The sequence below is a fragment of the Camelus ferus genome, chromosome 7, assembly GCF_009834535.1.
Source record: "Camelus ferus isolate YT-003-E chromosome 7, BCGSAC_Cfer_1.0, whole genome shotgun sequence".
In the NCBI taxonomy this organism is placed as follows: Eukaryota; Metazoa; Chordata; class Mammalia; order Artiodactyla; family Camelidae; genus Camelus; species Camelus ferus.
This window is the reverse complement of record NC_045702.1, coordinates 19,733,967-19,755,061: the sequence shown is the minus strand read 5'-3', so window position 1 is coordinate 19,755,061 and position 21,095 is coordinate 19,733,967. Positions and strand designations below refer to the sequence as shown.

The following is a 21,095-nucleotide window of genomic DNA, read 5'->3' as shown; positions in this document are numbered from 1 at the left end:
CACCTATAATTAGGATTGTCCACAATCCTAATCTATATTATTAAGCAATGATTAGCTTACCATTTAAGTCATGATTGAAGACCTGAGATGATGCTACTACATATTATGGGATGCACACATCAGATCAGTGTATTTTCAGTGGTAGTTAACTAGGTAATCAGCAGAAGAGATTTAGACATAGGAATACGTTCCTTGTGTCAGATGATGGGCCTAGTATCTCAGGAAATTCTGTTTAAATCAGAGAAGATGGAATCCTATAGCATTCACTCTCCATCCTTCTCTCTTAGTAGCTGGAAATAGAAAATGTCTTTCTACTTCTGTGATCGTCTGTTTGCCCAGTAGAAGTTCTGCTTAGCTTTTCACGGTCAATGTGCTGGTCTGTCCCAGATGCATGGAGTAGACACAAGGCAATACCAGCTTCTTTTCTGGATCCACTGTGAACCTTAACCTCTCAACACATGTGTGTATGTGTGTACCTCACAGTATGAACAGCTGTGTCAAAAAATTTTGAAACACATTAAGAAATAGAAATATCTGAATTCAGAGTGCATCGATTACATTGTAATTCTGTTTCCTCATCCATTTCTACTAGAGATTTTAGATACCTCTAAAACTGACCCTCAAGATTCTGATTTTTTTTCCCCAAAGCATCCATGTAAACAAAGGAAATTATTTCAGGAAGAGGAAATTATTATTGACAAATATTCTATCCCAGATCGCATTCAATTTGCTATGATGCTTGTGGAGATGGAATACATTTAGCAGAATAGCAAATAGCATTGCTTATAACTTAAACTTCAGGGTGACAAGGTGATCACATGTATACATGTATTAGCTGAAGCAAACTTATGGCATTGAAAGAAGTAAGCTTTAAGTAATTAATGTCCCTGCAGTAACAGTTTTAACATTCTCATTTGGTATTATAAAATGGTCAAATGCATATCTAGAAACCAGAGTGTTAATGACCAAGTGCAAAATTTGCAATCAAAATGTCTCTCTTCTCCCAGAAGGTGGAAAGGGGGTAATTAACATAAACTATTTATATTGCACCAGATTGCAAAACCTAAGGACTGCACTGCAGCAAGCCTGCTAGCCCCCTATCACAAACTGGTCAATAAAAAGTGAAGAGAGTTTTATACCACTAAACTTTGGGAAAATAATGCACCCAAAGTACTACAAAGAGCTGAATCTAATCCATCCAGACATGGAAGCCAAGAGTTTCATTTATCATTTGAGACAAGAATATGCAGCTAAGACTTACTTTATGGCCAAAGCAAAACACAGGAAATGTTGTTCAGAGAAAACAAATCATGCTGATACAAGATAGGATAATAGCTATTAAAGAATGATCACAAGTACAGAAATAGCGATCATCGGGAACAAAGCATCTCTTACCAAAAGTCAGTCTGCAGAGATTTTGAAAATTATCTGTCTCTTTTCGGCTTGCTCAGTGGAGGGAATGACCAAAGAAAGAGGATGCCGGGTCCGTGCTCTGGTACCTCCTAACTCATTTTCCGCAGAATGGGTGGAGTGATGGCTTAGTGCTCTTTCAAATATTCAACTTTAATAGGGCATCGTATATGTTAGAGAACTTTTAGCCAGAGTGAAAAATATCTGGTGCTTTTTGAGTAAGATGGGCAGGAATGCAGATTTTAATTCTTTTTCATTCATCTACTACCAAGCAATCATTTAGCTTCTATGGACAACATTTACAGAAATTATAATATCCATTTAAGCTCTACTTCCAAATAGCCAGTGGTTTCAGAATACAATACAAATCATATTTTCATTTTTCATTTTGCCCTAAATACCAATTTTGTTGAAGGTACTATGCTAGGTATCTTGGGATTTCTAAACCACAAATAATACATCTTTCCATTTCTCTAGACCTCCATAATTCAAAAGGGGTATGAAATACCTTCATGTCCTGATGGTATGAGAGGTTTGGAGACCATTGTTACCTCTAGTAGATTTACAATATCCAGGTTATTTATACAGACCATGATTTTACGTAACTTTACTTACTCATAAATATATTCCTGACTCTTCAAAGAATTTAATTTTCAGCAGAGATAATAGAATAATATCATGTTAAAAAAAAAAAAGCCACGAGTATGTATTTTATTTATTCTGTTCAGCTCTCCTTGGCACTCACTTCCTGATACAGAGAAATGTAAATGCATGCAAATTTGCTCTTGCCATCACTAGGTGTATTTCAATGGGAGGAAAAATATCACATTCTACATTTATACATATATACACCAATAACACTGTTCTTTTGTTTATATGGAGAAAATGTCCCATTCTCAGGGATCTCCTTGTTATGGCTTGAGAACCAATAGGCCAAGTTAATCAAGGAAATATCAGTACTCAGGACAGCACTGTTACTGCACAAACAGACTTGAAATGTTTAATTCAAAGCCTTGCCTAGGATAAATCAAAAAAGCATTTCGTTATTCCAGGAATGATCTCAGTCATTGTCCTATACTCTGTCATGACCAGGGCATCTGAAATTACAGTGTTTTCAAGGATTCCAAACAGCAATCTGAGGGTAAACAAAGAAAAACTCATTGTGTGCAGTAAGAGTTCTAAGGGGAGAGTGGTCACAGCAGTCAGGAGTGCTAGAAAGGTTTGGGGTCAACATAGGAAAGACCTTTCATCTCTCAATAAAGAATTTGAATTTTGATCTACAGGTAATGTTAATCTGTTAAAGAATTTTGAAAAAAAAGTCATAATGTAATTTAGAAAATTAGTGTAATGGTTGTGTGCAAGCTAAATTGAAGGATGGAAATTCTCAGGATAGTAATGTAAGAACCAATTACAGGATTCTTTGAAGGATAACTCTTCAGTCATCTTTTCCATCAAGAATTTGAGAAAGAAATCGGGACCTTAGAAAGTAGCCTCCAAGTGTGTGCTTGGTGATGACTGGTCTTGTTTGCAAGAGTTGAAGCATGGAAACTCCAGCTCAGCTAACACATGTCTGTCACATGTCTGTCACATGTTTCCCAGCCACTCTGCTAAGTATTGTAGGCTGACCAGTACGAACTGAATGAGACAGTTTCTGACTCAGCAAATTTGTGGACTTTGGAGTGGATGCCCTGGTGAGCAGATTACCCTGTTGCGTTGTCAGTTGTGCTGTAGTTGAGGTCTGATGAGACAGCTGAGAAGTGAACCTTCTCCAGTCTGGGCTGTCCTTGTGCAGGTGGTGACTGCAGCTGCTTCTGGAAGATCGACTAGGAGCTAACCAGAATCAAGGGAGTGTTTCATCCTGAGCATCAAGGTCAAAGGGAAAAAAAACTCTTAGATTTGGGATGTCGAAGGGTAGGTAATACTGACAGTCCTAATCACACATGCACACTGGGTCAGTGCAATGTTTACATTTGTTCCCTTTAACAAACTACCAGAGAATGAGCTAGTAGGGAGAGGACCTACCTATTGGGGTAGATCAGTCTCTCCTGGCCTTCTCCACTGCAGACTTGTAGGCAGTGTGTCAGGGACCTCTGGCAGTAAGTGTTTCTTCCAGTCTGTACAAGGAGGTTGGAGTCCACTCAGTTGAGCTCTCCAGAGAGGTACAGGGACATAAGATGTTCCTTAAGGTCTATAAGTGTTTGGGCTGCCTGGGCTTTTATGCTAAAACTTTTATGAGGGGATCTCTGCTTACAGCAGTCAGAAGTCTTAGCATTTTCATTGCCTCCGTAGTTTTTCTCTCAAATGTCACCAAGCTTGTATACATCGCCCACTTTTTATAAATATGTCCTTTCCTCTGCCTTTTTAAAAACTTTTCTTTAAAATACATGTTCAAAAACAAGTTTGTATAAACATGTTTATGACATTTTTTAATAACATACTTAAAATTTGACATAATTGGAGGAAAACACTGTGTTCCAACAAGTTCGTTTTTTTAGGAGGTGGAGGTAGGCATCCTTTGGAAATACACGAATCCCAGCCTTTCCCGGGGTGGGGCAGGGGAGGGCAGTCTCGGCACTGAGGTTTGAAATCGTGTGGTGTGTTCTGAAAACTGACTGACTTCTAGAATGTGAATGAGGTGGGAGTTGAGGATGTAACTCACGAATCCGCACTGGAGGAGTGTGGGCTTTATCTTGTAGGTTCTGGAAAGCCAGTACTTAATTTTAAGCAGAACATTGGCATGATCAGACTTGAGGTGTAGAAAGCTTTCTCTCCTAATCAAGTGGAAAATTACTTGCTTATAGAAGGCCAGTGGGGTTATCCAGGTGAGAACGATGATGCCGCAATTAAGGCTGCAGCAGGGAGGATGGAGGATGAATTATTTGAGAAAAAATCGGAAGCCTCATTATCTTGCCATTGCAAGATACATTATTTCTTTCTCACCCAAACAGACTTACATTAAACTGTGACTCATTGGGCCTTGTTGAAATTTAAATGGGATCCCTGTGGTACTGTTTCCACAGGCAGCCAGAATCCAGCCAGGTATATTTTGTGTTTGTCAGTACAGTATATTCTGATACCGTAAAACCTGGGGTTTTTAATTTCTCTGGTGTCTCATTGCACTTCACATCAATCACTGGAATTATTTTATAGGCTTATTAAAGATATTTTGATATTGCTAGGGTATTTTTTTTATCATTTTATTGTTTTTGCTCTGTCTTGATCCAATAATTTCCTTCACATCCTGCCTTGAGTCAGCCATCTTTAAATTAGAACATCAAACAGTTGTTCTAATCTCATCGTTTATTCAAGACCCTGTAGTACAGTACAGATCTTTGAAAGTTAAGAGGAGATTAAGAGTAAGGTCTAAAAACTTTTCTGAGACCCCAGTGTTTAATTTTGTTAAGCTGGCTATGTTAATATTACTCGTAATTCTCAAGCGGTCGGGTAAACGTGTGTCTTGGTTTACGTGGGATCGATTGTCCTGGTTTATGCCTGTTTTCTTGGTGTAATTATTTGTAATGTCCCCCTTTTTGACTTTCAAGAGTGTCTCTCAGCTTGTATGTTAAGTAGTACGGCCACACTATCCATCAGGGAAAGTCACAAAGAAATTGTCCATTTATGCATCTCCAGAATTCAATCTATGGAGAGTAAATGCAATTAAAATATGCTGACAGCCACTGTCCCTGCTGTAGACTTCACGCACGCTGTGTCTAAGTCTTTTTGAGGACAGATGGAGGAAAACATGTCATTTGTTTACTGAAAGGTTTTTTCTGCTATAATAGAAAAATGAAATTGCTTCTCCTTTTGGTGTTATATATCCTTCAACCAGTCTTGTCATGGTTCTATTACGGTAAATAACGCAAAGCCAAGTTTTTCATTTATTTTCTAAACAAAATAGACACAATTATTATTTAACCTGTTATAGTGGAAACCAGAGAACCTTGCATGGACTGTTAGAGGTGAAGGGGATCTTGAAAAATGTGTCAGGGAATTCAGTCCATCCCTTGCCTTTATCGACGAGCTCCCTGTGTCACAAGGAGGTCGTGTAACTAGTTTGCAGTTCCACGGTTGAAGGAGTGTACCATACTGCAGTCAGGTCTCCAGTGTATTAATCCAGGGTTCAGGGTTCTTTTTGCTAGACATGATTTCAGATGAAGAGCCAAAAGCAACCTCTATTCTACCACTCCTCTTTGCTGACAAAAACTGGTTCATGTGAAATACCCTGACCGGAGTGTAGGAAATGTATAGAAATCAATTAGAAATTGATTTTTTACACTTTATATATGGCAGAATCTGGCAGAATAGACCTGTACTGGATATGTGCACAAATAAATTATTTAGAATATTTTATCCACAGAGCGAATAGGATTGTAAAAACACTTTTTAGAATTAATAAACACTGAATCCTGGATGTATCACAACCAATTAAAAAAACCTTTTCAGAGTAGCTTCCATGCTTTAGGGAATGGTAGATGTATTCTAAAATAAGGAGACTTGGACAGTAATTCTCTGCAACCATAGTAACACTGTTGTTTTGTTCTGTTTTTTGTCTTTTCTCCCACTTCTTTTTCTAGAATGGGCCCTGGAAGGTAGGGGTGGGTGTCTTCACTGCCTTTACTGTTTCTAGACCTGTGCTGTGTAAAACTCTGGCCGCTGGCCACCTGAGTGCTTGGAATGCAGCTAGCCTAAATTGAGATGTTCCAATACTGTAAAATACATTGAGGATTTTAAAGACCAAGTAGGAAAAAGAGAATGTAAAATATCTCAATATTTTTTCCAGATTTATTGAGATAATTAATATATAACATTGTGTAAATTTAAGGAGTGCAACATGATGATTTAATACACATACATATTGCAAAATGAGTATCGTAATAGAGTGAACAAGTCCATCACTTCACATGATTCCCTTTGTTTTTGTGGTGGTGGTGGTGGGAACATTTAAGATCTACTTTCAGCAACTTTCAAGTATACAACACAGTATTGTTAACTATAGTCACCGTGCTGTACCTTAGATCTTCGGGACTTACTTATCTTTTGATTGGAAGTTTGTACCCTTGGACCAGCTGTTGACATCTGCCATTCTGCTCTCTTTCTCGGAGTTCAGCTTGTTTAGATTTTCACATGTAAGTGAGATCATACAGTGTTTGTATTTCTGACTTACATCTCATGCCTTGTCCATTCATATTGTCACAAATGGCAGGGTTTCCTTCTCTCATTTCTGAATACTGTTCCATTGTGTGTATGTATATGTATATGTGTGTATGTTTTATAAAATATATATATATCACATATTTTTCAATCTTCTTTACCCGTTCATCCGTTGACAGACACTTTGGTTGTTTCCATATCTTGGCTGTCGTGACTAATGCTGCAGTGAACATGGGAGTGCAGAGATCTCTTTGAGATCATGATTTCTTTTGTGTGTATACCCAGAAGCAACAGAAGAGAGATTGCTGGATCATAGGGAAGTTCTATTTTTAATTTTGGGGAGTACCTCCATACTGTTTTCCTTAGCGTGTGCACTAATTTCCATTCCCACCAAGAGTGGACGAGGGTTCCCTTTTCTCCACATCCTCATCAACACTTTTTATCTCTTGTCTTTTTGATAATAGCCATTCTAACTGATGTGAGTTGATGTTTCATTGTGGTTTTGATTTGCATTTCTTTGCTGGTTAGGATGTTGAACATCTTTGCGTGTATCTGTTGGCCATTTGTATGTCTTCTCTGGAAAAATGTCTATTTACATCCTCCGCCCATTTTTTAATTGGACTGTTTTTAAATTTTTGCTATTATATGAGTTCCTTTTATATTTTGGATATTAACTTCTTATCATACAATTGTTACAAATGTTTTCTCCTATTCCATAGGTTGCCTTTTCATTTTGTAGTTGCTTCTTTTGCTTTGCAGAAGCTTTTTAGATCGATGCAGTCCCATTTATATATTTTTGCTTTTGGTGTCACATCTAAAAAATTGTTGCTAGGACCAGTGTCAAGGTCCTTTTTCCCTGTGATTTCTTCCAGGAGTTTTATGGTTTCAGATTTCATGTTTAAGTCTTTAATCCATTCCAAGTTAATTTTTGTGAATGGCATGAGATAGTGGTCCAGTTTTATTCTGCATGTAATTATCCAATTTTCCCCAAACTTCAATAGGTTTACTACAGATTATGTGTTAAAATGATACTTTAGATATACTGCATTAAATAATATATACTTAAAAATGTTTACCTCTTTCTTTTTACTTTTTTAGATGTAGCTACTAGAAAATTTAAAGTTGGATATGTGTCTCCCATAGTATTCCCATTTGTACAGTGTTGTTCTGTTTGGTTTTTCTTTTCTTCCAAAAAGTCAGGCTCTAAATCTCATGTCATCAGATTTTATTATCCTTCTCACTCATCGCTATAGTCTTCATTTGTTATAATCCTGGTCGTGTCCCCACTTGTCTGGATGAAGTTAGCATCTAGGCCATCAACGCTTTTTTCAACAGTACTGTTTTAATTCACGGTAAATCCTACGCACACTTGAATGAAGCCTCCCGTACAGTGATGTCTTGTTTTCTTGAGCTTATCCCCTTTGGTGGTTTTGTCTGCCTCTTTACCGCAGTTACTCAATTGTATGAACATACCTAGGCTTTGTCTATAACAAGATCTGTAAACCTTCCACAATCTCTATTTTATCCATTTGACTCATTCTCTTATACCCTGACTTCAACAATTCTTCCACTCCACCAGTACCCTGATCCATTGACCATGCACTTTCACTATCCTTCATTTCTTGTTTTATTTCTTGTTTTATTTCTTCATTTATGTAACAAATATTCATCAGACACTAGTAGGTATAATAATGTACCATGCTGCATTCTAAGCATGAGGGACGGAAAATCTCTGCTGTCATATTATTTTCGTCTAATTAGGGTGATAAATAATAGGACAAGCTAAATAAATAAAATACCATAGATAATGAGCAGTTCTAAGGAGAAAATTTAAATCAGGGAATGAAGATACGATCTGTTGGCATAGAAGACGGGAAGTGTTTTAGATGGCCAATGAAATAAGTAAAGAAGCTAGCCATGTGAATATCTGGGGATAATGCATTCTAGGAAGAAAGAACAGAAATGCAAAGTCTGCCAAGTAGGAGGGACTCTTTAAGAAATAGAAAAGAGAAAGGAATCATGATTGGAGCAGAGAGGAGGAAGAGAAGGGAACTAGAAGGTGAGACCAGGGGGATGCCTGGATATCCAATATTGCAGGGCTTTGGATCTTAATTAAAAAACATTAGAAAACCATTGGAAGATTTTGAGCAGAGGGATGTCATCATCTGATTTACATTTTAACAGGGTTAGTTTTGATACTGTATTGAGACTACATTGTGGGGAAATCAGGGCAGAAGCAGAAAGTTCTGTTGGAGGCTGTTGCAGTATTTCCCATGAGATGTAATGGTGGCCTACACCCTCTGACAGATTTTTGTGTCCATGTTTGTAATGAGGTTGTGGTAGAAGTGGAGAAATTCTGGATACAGACTGAAGTTAGAACCAGTAATATTTCCTGAGAGAATAAATAAGGGATGTAAGAGAAAGAGAGGGGTCAAGAATGACTCTGGGAGTTTGGGCTGGAGCAACTGACAGGGGAAAGACAGTGGGAGATCATGACTGGGGGAAAGACCAAATTAACTTAGAGGTCTCTATTGGATTCCAAACGCAGATTCAAGTAAACTATTGAACATATGAGCCTAGAAATAAGGAGAGAGGTCTGGTCTGAAGACACACCATTAGGAAGTGTTGACATTAAGGGTATTTAAAGCCGCAAGGCTGCATGAGAACACCAAGGGAGGGAATGCAGTGACAGAAGAGAGGAGATTTAAGGACCTCGCCTCGGGCCACTCCAGAATTGTTAAGTTGGCTCCTGAGAAGGAGCAACCAGTGAGATCAGAGCGTATGGTTTGCTGGAAAACCATCTTTCTGTAAGAGATTTTATCCAGGAGGAGGTAAGAATAAATTTATCAGAACTGAGAATTGACCATTGGGTTTAGCAATGGGGACATCATTGGTAATAGTTTTGATGGAGGGACGGGGGCTAGCAGAGCCATTTCCCGTCTGCACCACTATGTTCATCTCTTAATGGTCTCCTGGTTTTCTTCTTTGCCTCCACACAGTTTGTTCCCAACATGCCAGGCACAGGTGACTTTTCAAAATACATGGATCCTGTGATTCCTCTGCTCAGAATGGCTCCTCACTTAGTGCTCCTTCACGTCTGGACTTTACAGCAGCTTAATAAGGCCTCTACAAACCTAGCACTTAATTTTACTCTGAGTCCTCCTACTCATTTCTCATTCCTGACACTCCTGGAGAATGCCTGGGGCCATGTCACTGCTTTGGGGCCTTAATGCAGTCTGTTCTCTGAAAGGCTTGGCCCCAGGTGTGCAGTGCTGGCTGACCCCCCTCCTGTCCTGATCTCTGCTGCTCCTCTCTTACCTTTCACTGCAGCCCACCGTGGCTGTCATTTAAAGTGGAAGCCCCTTTTTCCACCTCCCTTTTCTTCCTCTTATTCCTCTTTAGCCTTTGCCATCTTTTCACATTCTAACTTCATAGTTATTCTTTATTTTTATCAGTGATGTATTGTCCTCTATTTGAATAGCAACTCTGTGAAGGCAAGAGATCTTGTCTTCTTACTGATATAAGTGTTTAGAGTAGTACCTAACAGGTGGGAAATGATCAAGGAATATTACCATTAGAGCAGACAGATAGTTAGATACGAGCAGAGAAAGGGGGGCCTGGGCCCAATGGCAGGGAACCACACATCTTGTGAACAACGGGCGTCCTTGGGCAGACAGAGAAGAGCAGGAACCTCCAGACTGATAAGAAATCACACATTTGCAGTGTGGGTATAGCTCAGTGGTAGAGTGCATGCCTAGCATGCACAAGGTCCTGGGTTCAATTGCCAGTATCCTCATAAAAAAAAAAAAAAAGCCTACTTACCTCCCCCAAAATTAAAAAATTAAAAAAAGAGAGAGAAATCACATACTTGGGGGTGACAAGAGTCCAGGAGGCAGATAAAGAAAGGTGGGATAAGGCAGGAATCTCTGGTGTTGGAATGTAAGATTTTATGCCCTCATCCGAATGTAACCTTTTGCTCATTATGCCCTCATTACAATAAAATTAGCCTTGCAGATTAGAAGTACCCATCATGCACTGATGCCATGGCATTTCCAGTCTAGACTTCAGGACAAAAATCCCTCCTCCTCTGGGAAGATGGAGCTGGGATGAAAATCAGGAAGTAGGACCCCAAGCCCCTCTGTCCCCAGCGAATATTGTGCCCAGTCATTTTTATGCCCCATATAACCAGCTCGCCAAAGAAACTCAGCGCAGCTGCTCACCTGAATCTGCCTGCTCTCTCCTTGAAAACACGCTGTCACGTAGTAATACATCCTTGCTCTGCTTTCTTGACCTCCGTGTCTTGTCTCTGAATTTTTTCTGCCACGAGACCAGAACCTACTCTCTAGTAACATTATCTGAGGTAACAAATGTGAAATAAATTATTTTTTTCAAAGTCACTAACTTCCCGAGCCAAGTAGGGAAGTACTATTCTATAGGAATTAGATGACCTTCACTCAGCCCAATAACGAGCTTCTTGCCTCTCTGTTTATTCAGTTTCTCCTGGTTGTCTGTGCTCAGGGGATGCTCAGTAAATACTTGTCTTCTGTGTCACACATGCTGCAGCTGGCACCTGTGATTCACAGGCCTCCTCTGGAAGGAGAGAGACCCAAGTGTATCAACAGTCATAACAAAGTGTGACTCGGTGTGCTGTGAGGAGTAATTGGGGGGGTTTAATGATCAATCTGCTGCCGACACACGCAGACGTGGAGTTAGCACCACAAAGCTGCGTGTGAGATTAAAGGGCTGTTACACTCACGGGTCCTGGAGAGGAATGTGTGCTGCGGGCCTTGTAGGGGCCACAGGGGAGGAGGCTGTGGGAAGTGGGCTTAACCAAGCAGGTGGGAAGCCGGCAGAGAGAGCAGGGACCCGTGAGCAAGTGCCTTATTGGGGGGTCAGGATGGGGACACAGGTGAAAGCAGGAGAGGCTGTCATCGGTGTGTCTGAACGTCACTAGGTCTATCAGAGAAGGGCACAGATACCAGCCTTTCCCCCTGGCACACCGGGTCATCTGAGCCAGGTGCTCACAGCCTCTTTGTGGGGATGTGGAGGCATCTGGAAAATGCCATGTTTTTAAATGTACAATATACACTGGATATTGTTTGAAGTAAATGCATAGGACTTTGGATCCAGAAGGAGAAGGGATCCTGGCAGTCCGTGGCCTGTGTTAGGTGGAACAGTCTGTCCCAGTGACACTGTTGTCCTAAAGACAAAAATCTAGGCTTGGAAAGGCTGTGTCAATATCCAGGGTTGGTGTCTCTCTCTCTTCCGTCTTTGTGAGTCTCAGATGTCCTGCTTCCGACCAGAGCTAGACAACTAGGGCAGCGGCCAGGCTGGCCCCACCGCCCCCGGCAGCTTGCATGGGGCCTCTCCAGTGTTACTCATTCTTGCTGAATACGTCCTGCAGGGAAAATGAGTCGTGGTGAGAAGTCATCTCGCTGCTGCTTTACCCTCTGGAAAACTCAGTGACTGATTTACAGATAACTGCTTATTCGTCATGATATCCCAGTGAAGAGCAGTGGGAATTAAATTTCAGCCTTAAAGGTCGTGGGATCCCTCAAGGCTTAGAGCAGAGTCATGAAAAACTGAGAACCTAACTAGGGGATTCTGGAATCTGCATAGTGAGTGCACTGTTTTGTCATCAGGCCTTGGTTCTGATGTGAATTTAGGGTTCTGTGGGTAGCAATAGGCCATGTGCTTTTCACTGGAGCCTTAGAACTTTCTCTCCTTTTTATTTCCTTTTTAACTTCTTGTAATGCCTTTCTCTTCAGTTTAAAGCAAATTCTCTTTAGTTGTTCTGAGGTCCTGTCTAGTTTCTGGGCTTTCCTCCTCTGGTCTGGAGTGGCTTTATGAATAACGTCTCCTAAACATGACTAGTAAGCTATCACCTGGCTTGCTGCCCCACAAAAAAGCTTGTACGTTGCCGCTTTCCTCTGACGATAAACAGACGTCCCAGTTTTCACCTGTGTGTTTGGAGTTAAAACATGCTTCCTAAGGGGCATAGTCTTCCTCTCTCCCAAATCTAATTCTTTAAGTTCTAGAAAGTTCTCCAAAGACAGTATTAGGTCCTGTAGACACGTGGGGTACTCGTCTTAAAATACTCCAGCTTTGACATGAAGCATCGTATCCAAAGCAAAACTTCCTATTCTCCCTGACACTCTGAAAAGGTCAGAAATACGGAGCTCATGCCAGATTGCTCGGCTCTTGTAACGCAGTTTACTTTTTGTGGTTTCATGGAACCCCATCCTGCTTCGTATGTCCCCACGAGATGGCAGCTGCTCTTTCTCCCTTAGGCTGACGAGTCCCTTTCTTGCAGCGTCTTCACTTACTTGCTCATCAAACATTTGAGCGTCTTGTATGTGTTAGGTCCTCTGTAGGGTTCCAGGGCCGCCGTGTGTGCACCAGCCAAGCATAGCCTTTGGCTTCAAGGAGTTTACACCTCTTGCTGTTCCTCTCGAGACTGAACAGGTGATGCCGGTGTGTGGGTGACATGTTGCTCTCCTAAAATCATGCCTTCTTGTATGGACTAAACATCATGTGAGCATTTAAAATGTACTATTTTCAAACTAAAAGCCAGATACTTCCTGTCTTTAAATTATTTCTGTTTTATTCTAGGTAGACTGATTATTACTGTCGGCTTGAGTTGTATGTACGTTTTCTTATAATATTTTAATTCAGATCTTCCGTTTTCCTCTTCCGTGATCAATATACCAGCTTTGACTGCTGCTGCATTACAGGATCAGGCTGATCAGCAGAAGGGAAGAGATCAGGCTGCACTGTCTCTTCATGCTCCTTCTTTAACCATTGTCTTACACGTTAGGAAAGCATCACAGTCATTTTCTATATAAATATCCTGGAAATGTATATTCAACAGTAGGTTTACATTTAAATAAACTGTACTGTAGTCATAGGAAATGCTTTCTTTCAAGTGTGAAGTGAAAAAAATAATAAATCAAACTACATGTAACAATAATAAAAATGTTGATAGTAATATAAATGTAATAATACCAAAAATAATAGAAGAGCAGCTAACACTTTTTCAACAGCCACTCTGCTGTAAACATGTTTTAAGTGCTTCTTGCACGTATTACTCCATTTAATGACCTCATTTAATTCCCATAACAACCCGAGCAATTGGCTGTTATTACCCAGTTTTTACATATGGACAGAACATTCAGGTCCAGAGAGTTGAGGCAACTTGCCAAGTTCAGTGAAAAGACAGCGCTAATCCTGAAGACACCGGGGTACTGGCGGGGGGGGGGGGGTGACAGACCTGTAAAGCTGGGCTCAGTCTGCTGTGTGCTGTGTGCTGTGCGAGTGCCCACAGGGATGCTGCGGGGAGTGAGCAGGAGAGGCACCAGCTGTGCCATCAGCGAGACGTGCAAACAGCATTGTAAAGAGGCAACTAGTTTTCCAGGTGAATAGGCAACTGGGATAGACTTAAACTTTGTACCGAAAGAGTTGGTCTGGAGACCTGACTGCCCCCCACCAATCACGTTCCTGAACAAGTGACTTAATTCTTTCATCTGAACAACATAAATCATGTCTACCTTATCAAATAAAATACAGTGTTGGCTTATCAAATAAAATACAGTATTAAAAGCTCTCTGTTGGTACTGGATGCTGTTTAATTATTTTAAATTCCTTAAGTATGTGACTGCTGTTTTCCCTTCACTTTGCTTAGGTGGATGTGATTGTGACCTTGGGAGGACTTGCTGGGCGTTTTGACCAGATTATGGCATCTGTGAGCACCTTGTTCCAAGCAACTCGCATCACTCCTTTGCCGGTTACAATTATCCAAGAGGAATCGCTCATCTGCCTGCTCCAGCCTGTAAGTGAGGATTCAATACATTGTCAGCGCTTAGCTTCGGTAAAATTGCTGCTGTTTTTATAAACTAGGAGGAAACCCGCCCAGTTTCTGTGTTTGAACCATGAGGGAAGTTGACCGTGTTTGATTATTTATCTCCTTTACTCAGTTGCCTCAGGCCATTGAACAGGAAAAATCTGGAGGAGAAACCCCAAAGCTTTCATTTTCGTTGTATTCAGTAAAACAAAACAAAAAAAGTGATTTTAATTAAGTTGACAAAGAATTAAATTTAGCATTTTTGCACTTTGAGCTGCTAAATGCAAATGCCACTTGAGAAAATCTCATCAGAGGAAACAGAACTTGGCATAAATATCTCAAAACAGAATTCTCGTGTTTTCAGTCTTGTCATTATACTTGGAAACTGTATTTGACTTTTGTCAAGCACTTAAAATCTTTAGTTTTTTCTGTTCATAAGTTGCCTGCTTGTTGATTTCACTGCCTCAGAATAGATTTCTAATGATGATGTCATTTATTTCCAATGATAAACCTCAAGGACATTTTCTACCAATGTAGTGCTTAGCGCAGAATTCTTATTACATAAGCAAGTTTTATGAGGTTGATTGGTGGATTTCACTTTGAAAACTTATCGTTTGGTAACATTTTTTAGACAGTAGAAAGTTTTTGTGTTTGTTTTTTGTACTTCATTGCCTCTCATAATGTACTGCTTGTAGTTTTGCTTCCACTGCATCTGTGATCTGCCATCTATAGCTTGTCATTACCTAAAATTGTTATTTGGTTAAGACGGTGAGTATAATGCACACTCACCATTGTTCAGCCACTTGTGCATTTTTTTTCCTGGCTCTTTGCATTGCCTGGCTTTGTTGCTGTCTAGAATACTTCCTGTGTGGTGTGGAGAGGAACCTGAAGAATTCAGTTTTCAGACTCCCTGCTGACCATTTATTCAGTCAACAAACAGTTAGGGAGTGCCCGCTGCCTATCTGTTGTACTACTGGGCAGTTGACGTGTGAACGGAAATAGTAACATATGGTCTTCACTCCCCAGTACATGACCACTGGAGGAGACGTTTGTGAAACACAAACATGAAGCAAGGTTAAAAGGTTAGTACATAGAGATGGTGAAAGATCATACAGTTTGGTCATGGCTGTGCTAAAGAAATTTCCTCACACTTTATTTACTCAACTGATTCAATAAATATGAGTTGAGTGGCTGCTATCTGTCTTACGGGGAGACAGCAGCCAACAACACAACAAACGCTTGCTTTCATGGAACATACATTCTGTTGAGCTTACGTTTCAGCAGAATCTTGAAGGATGAGTAGATGTCTGCCGTGGGGGATGATGGGAAAATCATTCAAGCCAGAAGGGGCCACTAAAGAAAGACAGAGCTGCAGGGCATGTTGTGGGACCTACAGGTAATTCTGTGCAACCATATGGAAAATACCAAAAGATCAGACTCAGAAAACTAGTTTGGACCCTGACTGAAGAGCCGTGAATTGCAGAATGTGAACTTTTTTGCCATAGTTTATGGGAAGTCAGTAAAAGATTTCAGTGAGCAGCCTGACATGTACAGATATTCTTCTTAGATTTCTAACTGGATGTTTGTTAAAAACCTGTAATTTGCCACCAGTTTTGAAGCATGAAATTTCCTACCACTGTGAAGCACTGAGCTTTATTATTTTATAATGATTGGTGATACAAATGCTGAAATAGTCAACTGTGACTTGTCTCTATGTAAATACTCTGGCCAAGGGGTAACTAGTTAGTTAAAGATGAGATACAGTAATTTTTTAAAAAGTAAAATTGGAAGATTAATTGATAGAAAAAGCCACGTCTAAAAATGACTTCTGCTCTTTAAGATCTTTTCATTGTTTTGGGTGGTCTGTATCTTCGTTGTAGAATTGCGAACTTCCTAAAATATATTCAGCTGGGGATATCTTGGAATTCCTCCACCTACAGGTGTCTGTCCTCAGTTTGAAAACTGTCAGCCATTCTGATTTCAAATATGATCTCTTCCCCATTCTCTTTCTCTCTCCTCCTGCAATTCCAAGTAAGTCTGTATGAGATCCTCCAAGTGGATCAGACAGACCTCAGAACTTCTCCTTCCTGTTTTCTGTCTGGCCCTCTCTGGGCTGCGTTGTGGAGCTCTTCGTCACCTCCGTAATCCACCTCACTCTTCTGCTTCAGCTGTTCTATTCTGCTGCTAAACTTAAGCACCTGGCTTTTTCATTCCTGCTGTGATTCATTCTTCTTACATGCTTTCCCTTAACTCACATTTTCAAGACTCTTAAAACATAATTGTCATACTGACTTTATAGTCCAGCATAATTCTGGTACCTGCAGTCTTTATAAGTCAGCTGTCTTTTATGTTCTCTTTTGCTTTTATGTTTTGTAACCTCGATTTATTCTGTGTTTGTGACATTTTAGCCGTGACCTCCTATTTCCAGGAATTTGACCTGCGGGAATTACTTCAAATAGGAGTTAAAAGTGAGTCCAAGGAGCATTCAGAGAAGACTTAGCCCAGTTATTTATAAGTGTTAATAGCTTAGGACCTTCTGTTCGAGAGTTTTTTAGACCATCTAGGTGGTATGAATTTTGAAGGTAATTCTGCTGAGAGTTTGACTTCTGGTTACAAATGCCCAAGGGAGACCTGTTCCGTCTTCCCAGCCGAGGTCGGGTCGGGCAGTGTTCCTAGTGGTCCTGTGGGAGTTTTCTATTCGTCTTTGCCCTGAGAGTCTCAGCTTACATGGTACAGTCTCCCTCTGCACACCCGCCTTGCTCAGGCGTGGTCTCCTGGTGACCTTCCATACTCAGGGGCCTACGAAGCAGAAACTCAGGTTCATCTGATTTGGTAAAAAACCAAATGCTTAAAAGATGAAACTTAGATTTGGTTTCCTTTTTCCCTCAAAATTTAGTTTTTGGCTTTCAAGTATTCTTTGCAGGGGGTGGGTGGGGGGAAAGTTTGATGCATTTTAAAAGATGCCCTGTAATTTTTTCCTAGCTTTTTTAGTCTCTTCATTTGACCAGGGTACTGATCGACCCTGTGCATGTTGCATTGATAATTAGCCCCCAAATCTCAGAGGCTCGACTGAGATGAAGCTTTGGTTTTTGTTTTTGGTTTTTCTTCCATTAATGGGAAATCTGGTATGGTTTGGGCAGCAGCCTCCAATTTGTATCTAAGCCCACTGGGACACGTTGAGGCAGCAGGGAAAAGATGACTGTAGACAGTGGCACCGTTTGTTTGTAAAGGCCAGGCCTGGCGGTGACGTGTGTCACCTCTGGTGGGAACTTGATTACACTGCCCTGCCCAGTGCAGGCTGGTCTAGGAGGGAAGGAAGCCTGTGGCCAGAAGAGGAGTCTAAGCAGAGATCACGTCTCCATCACAAGGCTGGAAGCTGACGGTCTGGGAAGAAAGTCTGGGGTCATGACCTTCCACAATTTCTAGTAACATAATTATTGTTTTTGTTTGTTTTCATTTTTATGTCAAACTTTAATCATTAAAGCACAACCCCTCGTTCCCCAAACATAGTCATCATGGTCAGCATGCCTGCACCGCCCCCCACTCCAGGCCCTCTCGAATCTCTCTCTGGTCATTTTGATTTTGTCTTATTGAAACAACTACAAAATCACCTTATCCTAAGCAAGGAATTACTACATAATGTGAAGCAGAAAGCTCACGGAAGACTGCACCCTCTGTCACGTGGAGGAGTGAGGATGTTTAGCTCAGACTTCCATCCCGCGGGCTCAGCAGGCCTGCCCTGCTCCTCTTTGCTCCCGGGACACTTCCCCAGACACACATCCCAGGTCCCTGCTTTTCAGGCACTTCCGTAAGAGAGTAAGACAGCCACCAGTGCAGCTGCAGAAGCCAAAACGAGTATGTCTGAGGACTTAAGGTATGGCTCAGTCTCACATAGTCTGCCATGTTTCCAAGCAGTTTTAATGGTACTTTTATGAAATGTGCTTAACACCAAAAATCAATTAAAAGCTATACTAAAATGACTGCACAGAAGCATTCTACCTCCTAGAAGTGAGATGTGCACCCCTGGAGCCGAAATGACTCTGTAAGATGCATTTTCACGTACCTCTGTGCTGTGTGTCACACATGTAGTAAAGCACGTGTATCTATCATGTAGGGGGCATATTCCGGGGGGACAATCAGAGTGGATGTCTCCAGACACTGTTCCTTGTGAGCAGGGCTTATGGCAGTCACAATCAGGATGGACCTACACCATAAACGTAAACTGAAACCATGTTCAAATGTTTTGGAACTACATTCAAGAAGTGGTTTGCTTCAGTAACAAAGAATGGTTTCAAAATATTTTAATGTGTTTTGTAATTGAAAGTCATTAAACAGCTATTCTCGAGAAGGATGATGATTTGGAGACTTACAAGAAGCATCTCATTTGAGCTTCATAACAAGTCCTGGGAAGAGAGCAGGACCCCTTATACAGGCACACAGCAGTGTTTTGACTCAACACTTTTCCACAGCACATTTCCTCCTTTATGGGGTTAATGGACTAAGATGGAGATGACGAACTTAAAACAAACCACAGTGCATAGGCTGGTCATTGTCCATAAACGGTGTATCTGAGCGGCCAGCTGATGTGTGTATGCAGCTGTCTGTCTGTCTATTCTCTACAATATTCTTTTCAAATAAGATGAATCTTGGATACACTTTAAGGTTATATCCCACCTTGTGGCTGTACCTGAAATTAAGCAAAAATAACTCTGAATTTTCCTCAATTGTAACAAAAATCTACATACAACAAGAATCTTTATCATTTCAGCAGATTACCATCGAATTTTGCTGAAGTACTTCAAAAGTGGTAAAATTCAATATAAATGGTAATTATTATGAGTATTATTTTTGAAGACAGTGTCTTGTAGAATTGGTTCTATAATTCTCGGTTGTCTGAAATTGAGGATAATAGCAAGAGGTATGAGACGTCTTTTGGGAAGTGTGTTTGCCTGGTAAATGTCGTGCTGCGTCTGCTATATGACCCGTAAGTCGCTGGGATCGCCTTAGCTCTTAAAACTAAAAGATCGGTCTCTTGATTTTCTAAAAAAAAAGCCTCCCTACTCTCAAATCACCTTAATGTTTCTGTAATGTTCTGTGTTTCTTTCAGAGAGTCTATACATGAACCTCGTGAGATGGAATTATTAAGGTTATGTTAGTCATTTGGGGCTGACCTGTATGTCGAGGAGCAATTCACTTATAGTTGCTTTGAATATTCCAGCCTAAAATCTTTCATCTATGTCTCTTTTCAATCCCCTTTCTATGACTTTATTTTTATTAATTACAAATTGGATTTTAAAACAAGGAGACAGTAATGTAGCTCCAGGTCTACATAAATCTTGGAAGTTTTCAGCTGGTTGACTTCTTAGTATGTAATGTCTTTTCGATCGTATTTTGTCGTATTTCACTTGCTGTGGGTCACATGTCATTATGAGTGAAAACTTCAGTAGGTAGCGTTTACTTTGAAGGAATGTTCAAACTGCCATTTTAAAATAGCAAATTAAAAATAGAATGCATAATAGCTCCTCCCTGAAGAAGTAGCGTCCATCTTTTACTTCCAAAAATGTATTCTTAATAAGACATCATGACCTTTTGTAAGCAGGAGATTCTGTGAAATTGATGGGAGACATTTTAGCCACGAAGCACCACTGGTGTCAATTACTGGTTAGGCTACATTCCTTACGAGGACAGACAGGCACCCAGAGTGTTTGTCACGCTAACCATGCAGAATGTGAGTGTCTCCAGGTTTCACATACACACTTTCTCATTTTCTGGTCCTCTGCTTCTCAGGAACACGGAAACATTAGCTTCTGTACACTGAGCATAAATTATCTTTCATCTCCCAGTTTTATGGCGGTTGCTAATACAAGTTAATAGGATTTATGACCAAGAAATGAGATGTCCAAGAGTTAATAAGGCATGCCTTTTGCATTATCCTGAACCTCGTCCAGTGATTCCTATTCGGGATTCTGGTTTCTGATGGAGGACAATGGTGGTACAGGCTCTGCCAGTCTCTATCTCACTTGAACAAATTTCTAAGTATGTTGTAAGTATTTCTTCCTCATGATCTTAGTCATGTTTCCTACTGCTTGGTGTTTTTCCCTCTCACTGGATCAGTTATTTACTGTATGAAGTCCTGACATTTTCTACATTATACGTTGGTAATGCAGGTAATGAATATGATAGAAATATGTTAATGGTCTGATAGAAAGAAGCTAAATATTCATGATGTAAATTGGGCGTGCAGGATGGTTTCCGCAGAGAACCAAGGGTTGCGTCTGTCTAGCCACATGTCCAGTACAGCCTCGTCAGTGATCACACCAGAGAAGTGATTCTCAGAGTGATTTAGAGTAAGGGGACAGGGAGTTCTCAATTCTGGGCAACGCTCATATCTTCTCACTTGTCATGTCCAATTGTAATCCCTTCCTTTGGAATTATCATTTCCTCCTTCCCTTGTGTCTTCTCCATTTTTTGTTGTTGCTTGGCCTCTTAGAATCTTTTGTATAAATTATACGGTAGCATACAACCAGTAAATATTAGTGTAAATTGTGTAAAGCCTTCGAGATCATTTTATAGATGAGCAATTGCAGGGACTTAAAGGTAAAGTGATTTGCCCAAGGTTATGCACAGCATTTCTTTGAAAGAAAATTTATGCTGAAAATGAACTTGATTTCATGCAGTGATGTGTTAAAAAGGT

General features: G+C 40.4%; 1 protein-coding gene across 11 annotated transcripts in view; it reads left to right on the top strand.

Annotated features, from left to right (window-relative positions):
- TPK1 (thiamin pyrophosphokinase 1) overlaps positions 1–21,095 on the top strand; it is a 337,147-nt gene that overhangs the window by 174,423 nt on the left and 141,629 nt on the right. For all 11 annotated transcript variants that reach the window (XM_032483569.1, XM_032483573.1, XM_032483567.1 and 8 more), the window contains one exon: positions 14,243–14,389. In XM_032483569.1, coding sequence (XP_032339460.1) covers positions 14,243–14,389 — 147 coding nt within the window. The remainder of the gene's footprint in view (positions 1–14,242; positions 14,390–21,095) is intronic.